We start from the raw sequence: 16,776 nt of genomic DNA, 5'->3' as shown, positions 1-16,776 counted from the left end.
TATTTCCAGGGATTACCTGTGTATGTGTGCATGTGTGTGTAAGTGTATATTGAAGGCATCAGGTAGTATCCTGGCATCAGAGGAAGAATAGGGCCTTTGCCTAACATGGTGTACCCTGCCTCTTCTGGTCCAGAAAAGATGTCATTTTCCCCCTCTGATTTTCATCATTATGCACTGGTGTCCACTGCCAGTGTACATGACCTTGCCTTGGCCTTTGTTTATTAGGTCCATATCTTTTGAATATTCTTCATACAACTTCAGCCCCCTTTGTATCTTTAACCCTCTCCCAAGACTTCTTCACCTTCTTTGAGGTCTAGGGAACTCTTTCATGCTTTCCACACATCATAATGAAGTATGAGAGACTTAAAGACTACATGAGGGACCACATACCTAGGTGCCATGTTGAATGTAGGGATTCCTTACAAGGCTTGCCATTTCCATCCTAGTCCTAAAGAAAGCAGGTGATTGTTCCTCCTGCTGTAGATTCTTACACATCTATTTTGGTTTCTATCAAGTATCCCTTGTACTACCACTCCACCCGACACTGCCCAATGTGGTAGAATGCTTAGGCTTCCTGAGGAATGCATCAGCTTCTAAATTTTAGTCATCACTTATCCAGTGTTTTCAAATCTCCCCATTGCTCATCTTTTTCTCCTTTTGGGAAGTAAAATGGCTTTTATGTCATGATGTGTCATTCTTTATCATTCTATTATTGAAGTTATAAATTCTATGTTTTGAGTCATAGCAGATTTGCCTATTGATATTTAAACTCAAGCATTAGGCACTCAAGACTTTTTGGTTAGTTGTTCAACCTTGACTCTTGACACTGAAAACCATGGCCTTAAAATCTATGATTTTTTTTTAATCTAGGATTTTTGCTATTGATTTACAAAAGTATAATTGAAGTCTTAAAAGACAAAATTTGATTCTTTTTCTTTCTGGGTTCTCTCTCATCTGAGACTGTATGTAGAGAAAGTATATGATGCAGCTTGAATTCTAAGAGGAATGATAGAAAGTAAGGGAGTTAAGAAGCACATATAAAAACTAGCATCAAGTTATTACTCCAATAGATAAATGCATAATTCAGGAAAGAAGAAATGGTGAGCAAAGGTAAGACAATGAAAACTGAGTCCATTTAATGCATAAAACTAAAACTAAGCAACAAGCAACAAGGGGAATAATAATTGTGTTTTTCTGTATTACTTGATGTTTTAATACAAAATAAAAAGATGTAATGTTTATTTGAAACCAGTCAATTCATGAAAGTATCACTTTCAGCAGACAGTTCAAATGTTATATCTTCTAAGAAGGGTTTTCTGGTTACCACCTTCAGCTTTGTTCATAAGGAGACCTTAGCGCCCTCCTACTTGCTTTCTCTGCAACCTATGTTTACAACATCATATCACTCATCACACAGTATAATGTTTACTTTCTGTTTCTTCCACTAAGCCATAAGTAAATTTAGGACAGTGGCATGGATTTTATGTCCTCAGTGTTTAGCATTGCATCTGGCACATTGAAAATGTTTAATAGATATGTCTCAGTATACACTTAAATGAGTCAAAGAGAGAATAATAACTTATCAACCTTTATTCAACTTTTAGCAAATACCAAGCACTGTTCTAAGGGGTTTGTGTTTAGGTTTTTAATCCTCACAACAGTCCACCTGGTGAGACTGGTACTATTATTTTCTCCATTTTATAGATGCGAAAACAGGTACAGAGAGGCAAAGAATGGTAAATAAATATCTCAACTTGGCTTGAGCACTGGGTAAATAAAAAGGAGATTTGTGAAATGAAGTTGAAAAGGGAAGTTTGGTTCACAATTAAACAGGACTTAGATGCCTTGCTAAAGAATTTGGACTTAATCTTGTTGAAGATTCATTATCTGCAGGATGTACATAGGTATTACATGTGAAAACTTTGAGTATAACAGAAGTATATAGAACTTTTTAGAGTTTTTCAAATTGGAACATTGTGATTTGAAGAGGCTGATATGGAGTGCAGTTTCCCCACAAAATGCTTTACCAAGATACTCACAAAATTAGTATTGAGCAAAACACTGTACTGGAATCTATGGGGAAGTAAAAAAAAAATTATTAAGTAGAAAAGTAAAATGCTCTTTAGAAAGATTATTTCTAGCTGTGGTGCATTAGATTCACCAATTAAATTTGTAGACCAGACTGCCTGTGTTCAGTCTTTGGCTCCCCTTTTTATTGTCTGTGTGATCTAAACCAACTTGCTTAATCTTTCTGTGCTTCAGTTTTCTCATGCATAAAATGAAAACAATAGTAATATTTGCTTCTTAGACTTACTATGAAAATTAAATAAAATAATCCATATAAAGTGTTAAGAGCAAAGTCTGACCCATATTAAATATTCAATTCATCATATTTTGCTATTGCCCAAGTGGTGTATAATAGAGACATATAGTATAGGTAAATAGGCAGTAAAATTTTAAAAAATACAGAAAAATGCAATCTGACATAGGACTCAGATACAGAATATGTGAAGAATTTCTACAAATCAAAAAGAAAAAAGGCAAAAAATCAATTTAAAAAGTAATCAGCATCAGTGTCTAACCAGCACTTCACAGAAAAGGATATCCATTAAACACATGAAAAGATGATTGGCACCATTGATATGGAGAGTAATTATTTGGGCATGTTCACTTTGTAAAAATTAATTAAGCTGTATACTTATGATTTGCGTAATCTGTGTGTATGTTATACTTCAGTGGAAAAATGTGTTAAAATATATGAGACAATACCAGGGTGGAATCAGGACTCCCAAGTAAACTAAATTGATATAGAGGAATTGGAAGAAGGGAATGACAAATATCGACCAACAGTTTTTAGTTTGTACGAAAGAGAGGAGAAAATGGCAAATTCAGTGAACACAACTCTGCCAATATTCCTGAACAGTGCCAATTCCCCAACTAAAAATCTCACATTGTTTCTAGAGATTGCAGTTGTTTCTAAACCTTGAGAATGAGGTCCCACTCCCTTGACTTTATATCCAGATCTGCTCTATTCAGCTGTTCCTTCCTTATGGGAACCTTCAACTTCAACTCAGACTGACGCCTACACACATTTGTCTCAGAACATGTCTCTCCTGCCTCTGATTCCAGGTCTTGTCCCTGTATTCCCAAGGCTCAGAAAGCTATCATTTCCCTTGTAGAACTTGCCTTTGTTTCAAGGTCCATGTTAGTCCTCCTTAAGGCATACCACCACTCTTTCTAATTGCCAAAGAGCTCAGAATTCTTCCATTTTGCTAGCTCAGGAATCATTGATTTTTCACTTAGCCAAGACCACTGTTTGTTTTATTGGTCTTTGGTTTTCCTTTTCTGTCTTTTCCTTTTTCTCTTTCCTTCCCTTCTTTCCTTCTTCTCTCTTTTTTATCCTTCCTTCTTCAGTTTTCCATAGTTTTGATATTATTTCTAGGTACCTATCCTGCCTCCTCCTCGAGAAACTGTCTCTCGTATACAGAAACCACATTTTATATTCCTCTCAATTTTAATGCCTGACACATAGTGGATTCTCCAAAACTGTTAATTAATTAGGATGACAATTTGCCTGAAATCAAAGAGACAGTGGAGAGCAAAGCACATCCAAGAACACAGATTTGTCTACTTCAAATCCTGAGCTGATTCTATTAAATCATTGGGCTTCAAACTTTTTGAATTTGTGACAAGAGTAAAATTTTTAACATACCCCTAATGTGTGCATATTTATTAAACATTATATGAGTTTTATTTTCAAAATAGATTATTCACAAACATTGTACAAATGTAGAAAAAAGAAAATTTGAGTTAGCATATATGAAATAGAATTTTCATTGTTTTTCTTAAAGTGTTGTTTTTTTACACTTAGGGCCAGGTGCATCATTAATGTACATCCATATTTCACAGAATCTCCTTGAAATTTTTGACATGTGTTTAGCCAGCTTTGATTTTAATTTCATGTTATGGCTTGTGAGAAGTTTGTATTAGGAGTAGCAGTATCCACTTTTACTAATTGCTTTGCTTATGCTTGCATTATTTGTATCATCTTCAATCTGCATTTTCTTTCTGGGTTATTTGTAAGTCACTTGCTCACTTATGAGGGTTAGTACTGTTCCAATTAGTGAACAGAACTATAAATAGACTTAGCTCTCACTCTTCCTTCAGAATACCATGTCTATTATATGTCTATTATGTAACCCTGACCAGTGTCAATCAATTTACGAAATACAGGGTAACAATCCAAATGTGAAATGGTGCATCATAACCACTGACCAGTAGTATATGATAAATTGGCAAAAACTAATCTCTCCCCTGTTTTTATATGAAAAATAAAAACTTCTAAAATTTTCTTCATACACTCCTCTATATTATGCTATCTCACTTTGAAAACAACTATACTGCCTTCTTCATAAGGAGAGCATTTCAGTCATTGCTCTAACAATTTTAGATTATCTTACTCTAGCAGTAGAAGCATGGCTAATTCTTCCAGGGACTCATGTATAGATACCCAAATTAACACTCCTAGCTATCAACCATATCACTAACTCCCTTTTCATTTGCTTTTTATTTCTCCCTACAATTTCCAATTACTCAATACCTACCATATGGGTAGTTAAAGTTATCATTAATTGATAGGAATTATTTTGATAGTTTATATAAAAGAACTGTTCAACATTTAAAGGTCATTTCCTCTGAAGAAAGATTGTGCCAACTCTCACTCTGAGGTTTACTTTTGTCCCGCCTTGGCTAATTGTGCTTTTCTCCTTTCTTTACTCTTATAAGCATTCTATCATTTTCTGTAATTTGTAGTCTTGGCATTGCAGTCAATTGGTGGGATGTCAGAAGCCATGTGGTTTATATTAGCTTATGCCCAAGATATAAGCTAATATAAATCAAAAGCTGGGAGGCAAGCTCAAAGAGAAGGGGGCAGAGTGCTCAAGGACTTGGCCTGCCTTTGTTTACCAGCACCGCTTCTTAGTAGCCTTGTGATTCAGGTCAAATTACTTTTCGAATCAATGTCCACGTTTATAACATCTACTTCTCAGTGTTGTTGTGAACATTATGTAAGTGAATGTATATGAAGTACCTGGCATATACAAGATGTTTAATAAGTAGTATCTGTCAGCACAATTATCATTTCTAATATTAAACTCCCTATAGGAATGAAACAAGAGTAATCTCTTAATTTTCACTTAGCTTACTTAATGGAGCTAAATTACTTTGCCACTTACTTCTCTCTCCATGCAAATAGACTTTTCTTTAAAATATGAATTTGCAATAGAACTAAATGGGTAATTTTCTTGAAATGCCTTGCAGGTTCATTTACTCAGGGAGCAGAGAAAGCCATATCCCTCGTGCGTGGAGGGAGAAGTGAGTATGCGGCAGCTTTGGCATGGGAGAAAGGGAGCTCAGAGCCAGAAGAGAAGGTTCTCTCTGATTGGTTAGAATCAGTGAAGGAAAACCCTGTTGTGATTAATTTTGAGGTAAGATTAAAAAGCATTATGGGTGAAAGAATTGAAGTAATTCTTTAGCAGCCCAAATTACACATCACACAATTCCTTTTCTATTTCTCTCTTAGATGACAAGGTAAATGACTTCTGTTAGTAGGCATGCACAATGTACCTTTTTTGCTTAACACTAAATTGCTCATCTATTGCTTTTGCATTTCAAATAACCATTCTATAGTACAGTATTTAGTATTCCTAACATGTGAAATATCAGGAAAAGGAACACAGGGAATAAAATTGCTCAGATTTGTCTTAAGAATTACTTTTGGTTTCCTCCCACGTATATAAGAAAACTGATTTCTGTGGAAGGGAGATGAGGTTGGTTGATTTTTTGTTTTGGGGGCGTTTTTTCTTTTCTTTTTTTCTTGCTTCATTTTTCTGGTTTGTTTTGTTTACAACTTTTTATTTGATGAGCTCTTGTAAATCTTCATGTATGACCCTGTGGGATAAATGGGATTTTAGAGCTATTTATCTTTCTGTTTTTATCACTAGTGATTCAATTCACCAATAGTATATTTGTTGTAATAACATGAAGAGGTGATTTTTATTATTGATTGTACATCATTTTAACCAGCATTACTAAAACCACAAGTATGTAGCAAATGACCCCAAGGAAGATATTATGTTCATTACATGTAAATGAAGAAAAAGGAGTTTGATCATTATATAGTTGAAATCATTTACATACAGCAAATAAGGTACATTGAGTTCAATAGGTTATGATAGGAGAACAAGCTCCAACTGCTCAGCTTCATACTTATAAGTTAGACCTTGCCCTAAAATAGTCATTTCTTGGGGATTTAAAAAGTTAATAAAATGAACCCTGATTTTTGGTTAGCTCCATTTGTTTGTTAAGTCTTCCATTCATCCTACTGGAAGATTCATTTCTTCATTATCTCCCATGCCACATTTTCTCATCTGGCTGTACCAAAAGCCAATACTGTCCCTGGAAGGATGGAACAGTGAGAGACTTCCTTCTTCATTCTCAGATTTTTCTGCTTGAGTCAAATTTAATGAGGTTTTGGCAGAGAATTAATGAGCTGTCTAAATCTTGGCCACCTCTCTCAGTACACTAATGTAGGCATTTGATGCCTAATATATAATGTGGGATGCCTCAAATGAGACGTCCTTCAAAGGAGACTTCCAGGGAAAATAAGTTCTAGATATGTCACACTTGCCGTACATTGGGGACAGCAGAAGCTGATTGATTTTGCCTAGAGTTGTTCTACCCAGGCCTTCTTCAGAGGACTTTTCTCCACTGGGTCCTATACCCAGATATTTTATATTCTGCAATAATCCGCATGAATTGTAGGATTTTCCATCTCTTGTCTTTCATTCCATGAGAATCGGGCAGCAATGGCAGCATATTGCTTATCTGGACCTCCTGTTTATCATCTGCTTTTAGCTTGCTCCCATCATGAACTTGGTAAGAAACATCCCCTGCGCAGTGACGAAAAGGAACAACCTCAAGAAAGCTTTTCAAGAATATGCAGCCAAGTTTGACCCTTGCAAGTGTGCTCCATGCCCTAATAATGGCCGGCCCATGCTCTCAGGGACTGAGTGTCTGTGTCTGTGCCAGAGCGGCACCTATGGTGACAACTGTGAGAAACGTTCCCCGGACTATAAATCTAGTAAGTATCAGAAACATATTGTGAGGTAGGCACCTTTCCCCTCCCAACTGCATTCTAGGTGGTCAACTGTATAAACAAAACCAAACAAAATCTTCTGCTCGTAACCTCCATTCTGTGTGCAAACTCACAGGAAAAATAATCCTGTGATTATTATAATCTAATGTCAAACAGACCTGATCTAAGTCTCAGTTGTAACCTACCTTGTTTCATTTTTTATGCATGTAGTGGGGATGATAATAGTATCTATCTGAGGATTAAATTCATTAAATACGTAGCCCAATGCCTATACCACAAAACAAAACAAAACAAAATATACTATAAAATAAAATATACTGTTATTATAAACCTCATATAAATTATAATATGTAGTGAAGATTCACTTGTAATAAAGCATACATTAAGCCAAAGCAATGTTCATACTGGGCTAAGTAATGTTTATAGTTACCTCAAATCCTACTTGGGATGGATTTTATATATTAAATGTCTTTATAGTTGATTCAAGCTTGAGGAAATAGGGAAAGGAAGTCAGCAATGTGTCAGGCACTTTCCAGAGGTAATTTACTTTAATCTTCACAAAAACCCTGTGATATTACACAATCACCCTATGATACTACACACAGCTAAAAAGTGTGGAAAACAGATTGGCCAGGTTGCAAATCCAAACTCTCCCATGATCCTCTGTTCCAGATGCAAGAGATGGAAACTGGGGTTGCTGGTCTGCCTGGAGCACATGTGATGCTACTTATAGGAGATCAAGAATCCGAGAATGCAATAACCCTGCACCCCAACAAGGAGGGAAGCCCTGTGAGGGAGAGAAGAGGCAAGAGGAGGACTGCACATTTTCAATAATGGAAAACAAGTAAGCATGGGTTTGGGGAAAGAATGGGGCATTTAGCCCCACTAACATAAAGGGTTAAGATATTTGTTATCCTACAGCTGAGTAAAGAAATAATTAGACTTTTACCTATTCCAACAGAGCATACTAGTGGACATTGTATCTGCTGTAACTCCTTCCTCTCTATGTAATACTTTTTCTCTTTTTAAAACACACAATACACCCATATTTATTTACACACACATATGTATATATGTACATACATAAATACATAAATATGTATATGCACATATGGATATGGATATATATTCATATATTTATTTTTCCCTTTTAGTGGACAACCATGTATCAGTGATGATGAAGAAATGAGAGAGATAGATCTTCCTGAGATAGAATCAGATTCAGGGTGTCCTCTGCCTTTTCCTCCAGAAAATGGATTTATCAGGGTAAGCGTCCTGAACTACACTTTAGATCTGATGCTCAAAAATATAGAACTTGAAAAGTATGAATTTTCTTTTAATAAGAGTTATTACTTTCTTATTTCAATAATCAATGGACTTAAAAAGTGAAAAAAAAACAGAACTTTGGAAATACTTTGCGACATTGGAAGTTATAATGGTATATTTATGTGAATGGAAAGAGATTTAACACAATATAGGTTTGGTCAACTTTGTAAGAATATTCAACAAAGACCTGGCTGCTTATTTCTGAGTCCAAGCAAATTAAGCTGCTACCTAAGGCATGTTATCAGAGGGATATCAGCATTATCAGATACCAAACATCAAGAGAACTATCAGAATCTTGGCTACAATCATGTAATGTCTTATTAGGTTAGAAATCTATAGAAATCTTAACCATTCAACACAATTTCAATGTGTTTTTAAATTAGTTTTATCTTTTTTATTAAGTCACAAGAGATTTCTATGAGTTTTTTATTTAAGAAAATGAATAGTTAAAACAATTACAAATACTTTGTCAGAAAGGCCAGTGGCTTTAGATATATATTTTGCAGGAGGTAGATAGTATTTGAAATTGATCACAGAAAGCATGTTCCCAAATCAGTTTTATGTTTCTTAAATTCAGTGATGTCTATAAATCAATCTTTTTTCCAACTGTATCATATTTATAAACAAAGTCAATAACCCTTGATTCTCCAAGACCAGCAAATAAATATCTGCAGAGCATAAGCTGGGCTAATATATCTTCTGTGGTCATTTGTGTTCTGCCCATGCATAAGGTACCATGCTTAAAAGTTCCTGGGCGAGGGTGGGGAGGGGTGTGTGTGGAGTATTTTGTGTGAAGAAAATTTAAGTATCTTTACTCTAGAAGAGAGGTTTTTAAACTCTAAAATACAACAGAATCAGCTGGAGGGCTTGTTAAAACTCTAAAATACAACAGAATCAGCTGGAGTGGCTGCGTCCCACTCCTAGGGTTCCTGATTCACTAGGTCTTGGGTGCAGCCAAGAAATGTCCATATCTCACAAGTTCCCAGGTGATAGCAATGCTACTGGTTCAAGAGACTGTAGAATAGGTGTGAGCCAACTGTGGTCCTCAGTCCAAATCTAGCCCACTACCTGTTTTATAAATAAAGCTGTATTGGAGCACAGTCATGTCATATGTTTAAATATTGTCTCCAGCTGTTTTCTACTACAATGGTAAAGGTGAGTAGCTGTGACAGAGACCATTTGGCCTGCAAAGCTGGCCCTTTATAGAAAATGTTGCCAATCCCTGCTCCAAAATATTATCTCAAATAAGTTATATATTGTCAGATTCAGATACCTAAATAACTTTTCGTCTATCTTGCCAGCTACCTGAAAACACTGTTAAAAGCATAGACATTGTCATTTTAAAAACACACAAGAGATTTTTTTTGACTTTTTTTTTTTTTTAACATGGGCAGGCACCGGGAATCGAACCCAGGTCCCTAGGCATGGCAGGCAAGCACTCTTACCTGCTGAGCCACCGTGGCCCGCCCCACACAAGAGATTTTAGCATTGACTTTTTATTCTTATAACTCCCATTATAAATTTAGGTTATATGTTTGCTTTTTTCACACAAATACATTCTTTGTTTTATTAAAGGTCTACTCTCTATCTGACACTTGCTTTTACTCAAAAGCAACATGGTTTTAATTTTTCTTATTGAGCACATCTTAGAGTTTCTAACAAAAAAAAGGCCCCTTGTACAGATGCAAACAGAGGCAGATATGCCCAATTCCAGACTGGAACAATTATGTTATAGCACATGATAAAATTTGTTCAGTGAGCAAGAAACAAGTCCTACCCCTAAGAGGCAAGCAGCAATGACTTTAGATGTTTCCTGGTTTTGTCAGTCCAGCAGAGTGTGTTGGCCTAAACTTGACAGTTGCCACATATACTTATAGGTTTTAAGTCAAGAAGGTGAAAAGGCAGCTTACTCAATGGGAGAAAATATTTGGAAACCACATAAACAAGATGGGTTTAAAATCCAGAATATATGAAAAAATCCTACAACTTAATAAAAAAACAAACAACCCAGTTTTAAAATGGGTGAAAGACATGGATAGATACTTTTCCAAAGAAGATATACAAATGGTTAAAAAGTCCATGAATGATGTCCACCATCACTAGTTATTAGCGAAATATAAATCAAAACCAAAATGAGATATCATTTCACACCTACTAGAATGGCCACTATTTTAAGAAGAAAAATAAATAACTACAAGTGTTGGAGAGGACGTAGAGAAATAAAAATACTTATTCACTGTTGGCGGGAAGGTAAAATGGTGTGAATGCAGTGGAAGACAGTCTGGCATTTCTTTAGGAAGATAAAATGCAATTGCCATAGGATCTGGCAATCCCACTTCTACGTATACACCCAGAAGAACCGAAAGCAGGGACTCAAACAGATGTTTTCACATTGATGTTTATAGTGGCATTATTCACAATTGCCAAAATTTGGAAGCAACCCAGGTGTCCATCATTCGAAGAATGGATAAACAAAATGTGGTACATACATATGATGGAATATTATTCAGCTGTGAAAAGGGATGAACTCCTGGTGTATGCAACAACATCGATGAAACTTGATGGCATTATGTTGAGTGAAATAAGCCAGTATCCAAAAGGACAAATATTTTATGATATCACTGATATGAACTAAATTATAATAAATAAATTCATAGAGTTAGACTCTAGAAGATAGACTATCAGGGCACAGAATGGGGGTAGAGAAAGGGGAGTTGAGGCTTAATTTGTGCAAAATTTCTGTTTAGGTTGATTGTAAATGTTTGGAAATGGAAATGTTTTGGCATGGGCGGGCACCAGGAATCAAACCCGGGTCTCTGGCATGGCAGGCGAGAACTCTGCCACTGAGCCACTGTGGCCAGCCCTTTTTATTTATTTATTTTTTATTTTTTTGTGAACAGTAATATTTTAATATTCTTTTATCAGTTGTAACAATGGTGCCAACCGATGAAAAGTGTTAAAAATAGGGGGTATATGGGAACATGACTTTTCTGTAAACCTACAACTCTGCAATTAAAAAATATACATATACCAATACCTTTTTAAAAACATTATGGTAAGTACAAGAAACCAGACACAAAGTACTATATACTGTATGACTTGATTTATATAAAATATAAATATCAACAAATTTATATAGGCAGGATTCGATTAGTGTTTATATAGGGCTGGGGAAGAATAGAGGAATTGAGAAGTATGGGGGTTTTTTTGGAGTAATGAAGATATTCTAAACTTGTTTGAGGTGATGAATGCATAACTCTATGATAATACTAAAAGTCATTAATCATAAAAATTAAGAAATATAAAAATAAAAAATCCTGTTCACAACAAGTTCATACTCACGGGAATGGATTAAATTTAAGAACATGTTTTTCTGGGGAATATATAGTTGCAAACCATCACAGATAGTTACTTCTTTGTCAATTCTTAGTGCTCTTCTCCCTTTCAATTAATGAAAAGAACATTACAGTATCTCCTTAAGAATGATTTTTTATCCTTTCAGCGAACAGATATGGAGCTCTGTACAAAGATTTTTAATGCAGAGTTCTGATACTGGAGTTGTCAATTAATTATTAGGGTGGGCTGATAAATGTGATAAACACTATAAAAATAGAATTTTGTACAAGTTGCTGCCAGAGTTGAAAGCTTGGTTCAGCTCATGAAGCTGGAGAAGTCAAGGAAGTTTTCACAGAGGAAGTTACATTTGAGTTTGGTCTTGAATGATTTTGTCAAGATGAGAAGAGAGATGGTATTGAGGAAAGAGGGAACAGCCACGTAAAAAGATAGAGGCATGAAAGAGAATATTATAGTCAAGCAATGGCAGGTGGACTTGTCTTGCTAGAACAAAAGTTTTATGGGAGGAAATGGCAGGAAGTCGAGATGGTAAAGTAAGTTAAAGTTAATGTTCTCAGCTAAGAAGTGTAAGAGCCATTGAATCTTGAAAAATTTAACTATTCCCGCCACAAGAGAGTAGTTAATTAGCTATTAATTGAGAAAATATGTGATGACCAAAAGGTTATTGCAATTGAGTAACACTTTGAGGTGTTTAATAGTCAATTAGGCACCATAGGACTTGTATATATTTGCTGCAAATGTGGAACACACTATTTATTCAGTTTATAGCCAAGGCTTGGTGAGTATATTGTCTCTCCATTCTTGTGGTAGGCCACAGGTTGAGAAGCACATGTTGAAAACAACCCCTCTGTGGTGGGGAACCAATTTTTAAGTAAAAATATATCCTAATCAATTTAGGGTTGCAGTTTAGGAAGACGGATTTAAAGAGGAAGATTCTAATTAAAAAGATCAGTTAGAAAGTTGTCTTGGCAAGAGATAATAAATGCCCTGGAAAAGGCGGTGGCAATGGCATAGGAAAGAAGGAGAGGACTTTGGATGACATGTAGAAGTAGAAATTGACAGGACTCAACGACTGAGCACTTACAAGAGAGAAGAACAGAAAGAAGCCAGGATAACTCTGAGGTGTTTAGAGTTTGCTATTCATAGTATTAATTGTTTGCTGGTTTCGGTTTTAATTCTAGAATGAGAAGAAACTATACTCGATTGGGGAAATTATTGAAATTTCCTGTCTTTCTGGATTCCAAGCTGTGGGCTACCAATATTTCCGATGCTTACCTGACAGGACCTGGAGAGAAGGAGATGTGCAATGCCAACGTGAGAATCTGGGCACACATTTTGGGTGGCTGCTTTAAAGAATGAATAGAGCAAATTCACACCTTTAGATGTGCAGATTTTACTATTTTTTTAGTAATGCTGGTAAAAAGACAGTGAAGCAAAAAAAAATGGGGCTCATTTGCTAAATTTAAATTTCAGAATATCTTCATATTTCAGTTCCTCTCTCCCTACCTTTTACCTTCATACTTATAGGACTGTGAAGTATGTGCTTAAAGAGAAATCCAGGAATTTGCAAACTGCATCTAACCACAGACATCTGGTTGTGTGATATACAAATTGATGCAAGTTTAATGGGTCCAGGAAGATGATACTTGTGTTCTTTATGTGTCAGAAATAGGATGTTTTTAAGATGGAGTTTTCTCCACAGCACTGATCTTTGGAGGACAATCACCTTTGCTGAAGTGAACATATTGTCCTTTTAGGAGGGTCTTGCCCCCATAACTTTGTAGGCTCTGCATACCCCTGTGCTGCAGTAAAGTCAAAACAGGATTCAAAGAGGCTCAAATAGGGACCCCAAAGAGTTATTCTGGTGTATCATGAAGCTGAACTGAAACTGGGCTTTCCACAAGGGAGAACAGGGAAGAAAAACATTTCTTGAAAAGGCCCCAGTAATGTTATGAAAGTTGAATGTGTCTGGATGCAGTTCCTTAACAAGGAAAGCTCAGATAATGGAACTAGAGTTTCTCAGTGGAGGAGACTGAGGAGAGGACCAGAAGGATTCCCCCATGAGGCACTAAAGTTTAATGAATGCAGTAACTCTTATCAAAGTTGACTTTCAATTACAAAAACAATCTGCCTGCATTTGTTTACACACCTGCTCCATGAAAAACATCTGAAATGTTTCTCATCTTACAGGAACAGGGTGCCACAAACCAGTTGTGGAGGAAGTCCTGACAATCTCACCATTTCAGAGATTATATAAAATTGGTGACTCCATTGAGCTAACCTGCCCCAAAGGCCTTGTTGTTGCTGGGCCATCGAAATACACATGCATGAAGGATTCCTGGTCACCGCCTATTCCAGACTCACTCACTTGTGAGAAAGGTGAGTAACAGCTCAGGAATCTGGTGTCTGCTTAACTGATGCTCCCCAAGATTGACATATTCTCATCTGCAGTGTCCTTATTTCTTGCATGTGTTTTGAGAAGATTCTGCTGAAATGCTTGGCTATATTTCACCCTATGTAACTAATAAGATAAGGCAGCAAATGAGAAGCTATTGGTCAAGTGGATATCTTTAGAGAGTGAGTTTAATTTTCTCTTTCAATATAAAACTTCAATATTTTGAGGCATACAGCTCTGTCCTCTAACAAGAACAGAATTGACAGTTAACTGTAAGTTGTGTTGGAAGTGGAGAGCCATAAAAAAGTAGTACATATATAATTAAGCCCTCATTCTAACCTAAAACATCAAAATATATACTCATTCACCAATTTCCTTAAGTAGGAACAGGTCTTTTATTTCCCAAAGTCTCTTCTGATTGGAGTTCCAAGTCTTATCCTTCGGGTAAAGCCATTCATATTTATGTTATCTTGTATCAGTTTCTCTAAAACAATGGCTTTGCACTCTAGGTGGGACACTTTAAAAACAAAAAATTACTGAAAAAAATTCCATCTCTGTCTGGGCCCCATATTCTGATTTTATTAAGCAATAACTGGGGGTGGAGGGCCTATAGTATTTGATGTTTCCCTCTATGATCTCCTAGCTAATCCACATGGACATTCAATGTTGAGGACCATAAATTTGGATTATGGAATTATCCCTTCCACATTGTGACTTTCCCCATCCCTGTTTCTATATATTGCAGATTATCTTAAGAAATTAAATGAAAATTTGGGGGGAGTTTGCAGAAGCCACAAATGACACAAGGAGGCCAGCAGATGACACATAAAAGGCTAGAAATGTATAGATATCATAAAAGGTTTAGTTAAAAAAGGTTTATCCTATACTGTGTAAAAGTAATAAGAAAGGCAGCATTTGATGGGAAAAAAACACAGCTAGGAAGTTTCCTGAAACCCTGAAGAAAACCTTTTTATGTGACTTTTCCAGATTGCAAGGATGCCATGACCTTGACTTCCATGATGTAGAAGGAATAACTATAATCTCAGAAATTCTTGAGAAGCAACTTGACCAAACACTTTTAGATTTTTTCCCTTAATCTTTTTACTTGTCTTTCCCACAACTAGAAATTTTTTTAAAAATTTCTTTTGAAAATCACCTTTGTTCAAACAAAGTTTTTAATTGGATTTTCATTAAAGTAACTTTTTTTACTCCTTTATTTTATCAGTTTATATAATTGTCAATCAACCTACATGATTACAATAACTAGTATAACATGTAAACAGATTTGGAAACAAGCAAAAACCATTCTTGATAAAGATAAAATTCAGTTGCTGGCAAGATGGTGGTGTAGGGATGTTTGGAATCTTGTTAGTCCTCTAGGGCAGCAAGTAAATAGTCAGGAACTGAATGAAACAACTGCTGGGAGAGGGGAATTCTGCAGCTGGACACACATCATACACCAGTCTGTAACAGGGGGAAGGGCAGTGACCACACCGCAGAACTAAAAGTAAAATCTCCCAAATTGTGGAGACGGGTGCCCCTCCCCCACTGGCACAGCAGTCTGTTTTGAAGACATGTCCCTGAAGGAAAAAAGAAGCAGTCTCTACTAGGAGCAAGGCAAGGGGTGCTCAAGCAAGCTCCAATTGCAAATTTAATTAACAAATTTGGACTGCTGAATACAAAAACCAAGCACAAATAAACCCAGAGCAAGCACAAAAGGAACTCTGAGGTCTCTCCAGCAGAGAGGAAGTGGACCTGATGAGAAAAAAAAAAGAAGAAGAAGAAGAAGAAGATTTTGGAGCTCACTCACCTTAGAATAGTGGAAAGGGGCTGTGCCCAAGGAAAGGGGCACACAGAGAAAGATACCAACTCTAGCTCTTTGTTGGTGAACCTCAGGGGTTGGGACTGACTCTGAAATGAATTTTTTGTAACTTTATTAGCAGCCCATTAAAAAAAAAAGGTTTCAGGCATTTTCAATTATCAGCACTGCCCCAGGCAAGGGCAGAGTTAAGGCCTATCTGAGAGACTAAGTGACCAGCCAAGTGATGGAGATAATTCCCTAAAGGGCACATCTTCCCCAAGAAAAGTGAGGGGTAGGCAGGGCCCAATACAAGTGGCAGCTCTCCTTCAGAGAATTCAGACACTAAGGGCTGGAAAACAGAAACAGTTTAAGACCACCTTCTCCAGCCTCTGTCTCAACCATGCTGCTAGCAGGGATAGATTCTGCTGAGAATTAAAGACACCATACCACTTTATGCTGGTGAGAAGCTGTGGGCTGACTGAGAAGCACACTTGCTGGGCAGGATAAGAAAAGCACAGAGTCAAGAGTCTTCCCAGGAAAGACTGGCAATCTGCTGAGTCTCATCCTCAGGGAAACTTGATGTTGATTACACCCTCTTCTTGAGACCGGGGACTGTCTTCGTTGAGAAATCTGATTGGAGTCGATCATATCTGGGGAGACCCTCCCCAAAAAAATTTCTATATAGACAGAGCAAGAACCAGAAAAACAAGAGCTGAAAAATTCTGATCAGTTAAACAAAAACTA

At 36.5% G+C, this 16,776-nt stretch overlaps 1 protein-coding gene across 1 annotated transcript in view; it reads left to right on the top strand.

Annotated features, from left to right (window-relative positions):
• C6 (complement C6) overlaps positions 1-16,776 on the top strand; it is a 99,827-nt gene that overhangs the window by 62,053 nt on the left and 20,998 nt on the right. The window contains exons 10-15 of the mRNA XM_077117068.1: positions 5,320-5,486; positions 6,916-7,141; positions 7,829-8,000; positions 8,311-8,422; positions 13,018-13,150; positions 14,027-14,215. Of these exons, the coding sequence (XP_076973183.1) occupies positions 5,320-5,486; positions 6,916-7,141; positions 7,829-8,000; positions 8,311-8,422; positions 13,018-13,150; positions 14,027-14,215 (999 nt within the window). The remainder of the gene's footprint in view (positions 1-5,319; positions 5,487-6,915; positions 7,142-7,828; positions 8,001-8,310; positions 8,423-13,017; positions 13,151-14,026; positions 14,216-16,776) is intronic.

Source organism: Tamandua tetradactyla, chromosome 9 (assembly GCF_023851605.1).
Source record: "Tamandua tetradactyla isolate mTamTet1 chromosome 9, mTamTet1.pri, whole genome shotgun sequence".
Taxonomy (NCBI): domain Eukaryota; kingdom Metazoa; phylum Chordata; class Mammalia; order Pilosa; family Myrmecophagidae; genus Tamandua; species Tamandua tetradactyla.
The sequence above is the reverse complement of the archived record's forward strand: the minus strand, read 5'-3'. Positions and strand labels throughout refer to the sequence as shown.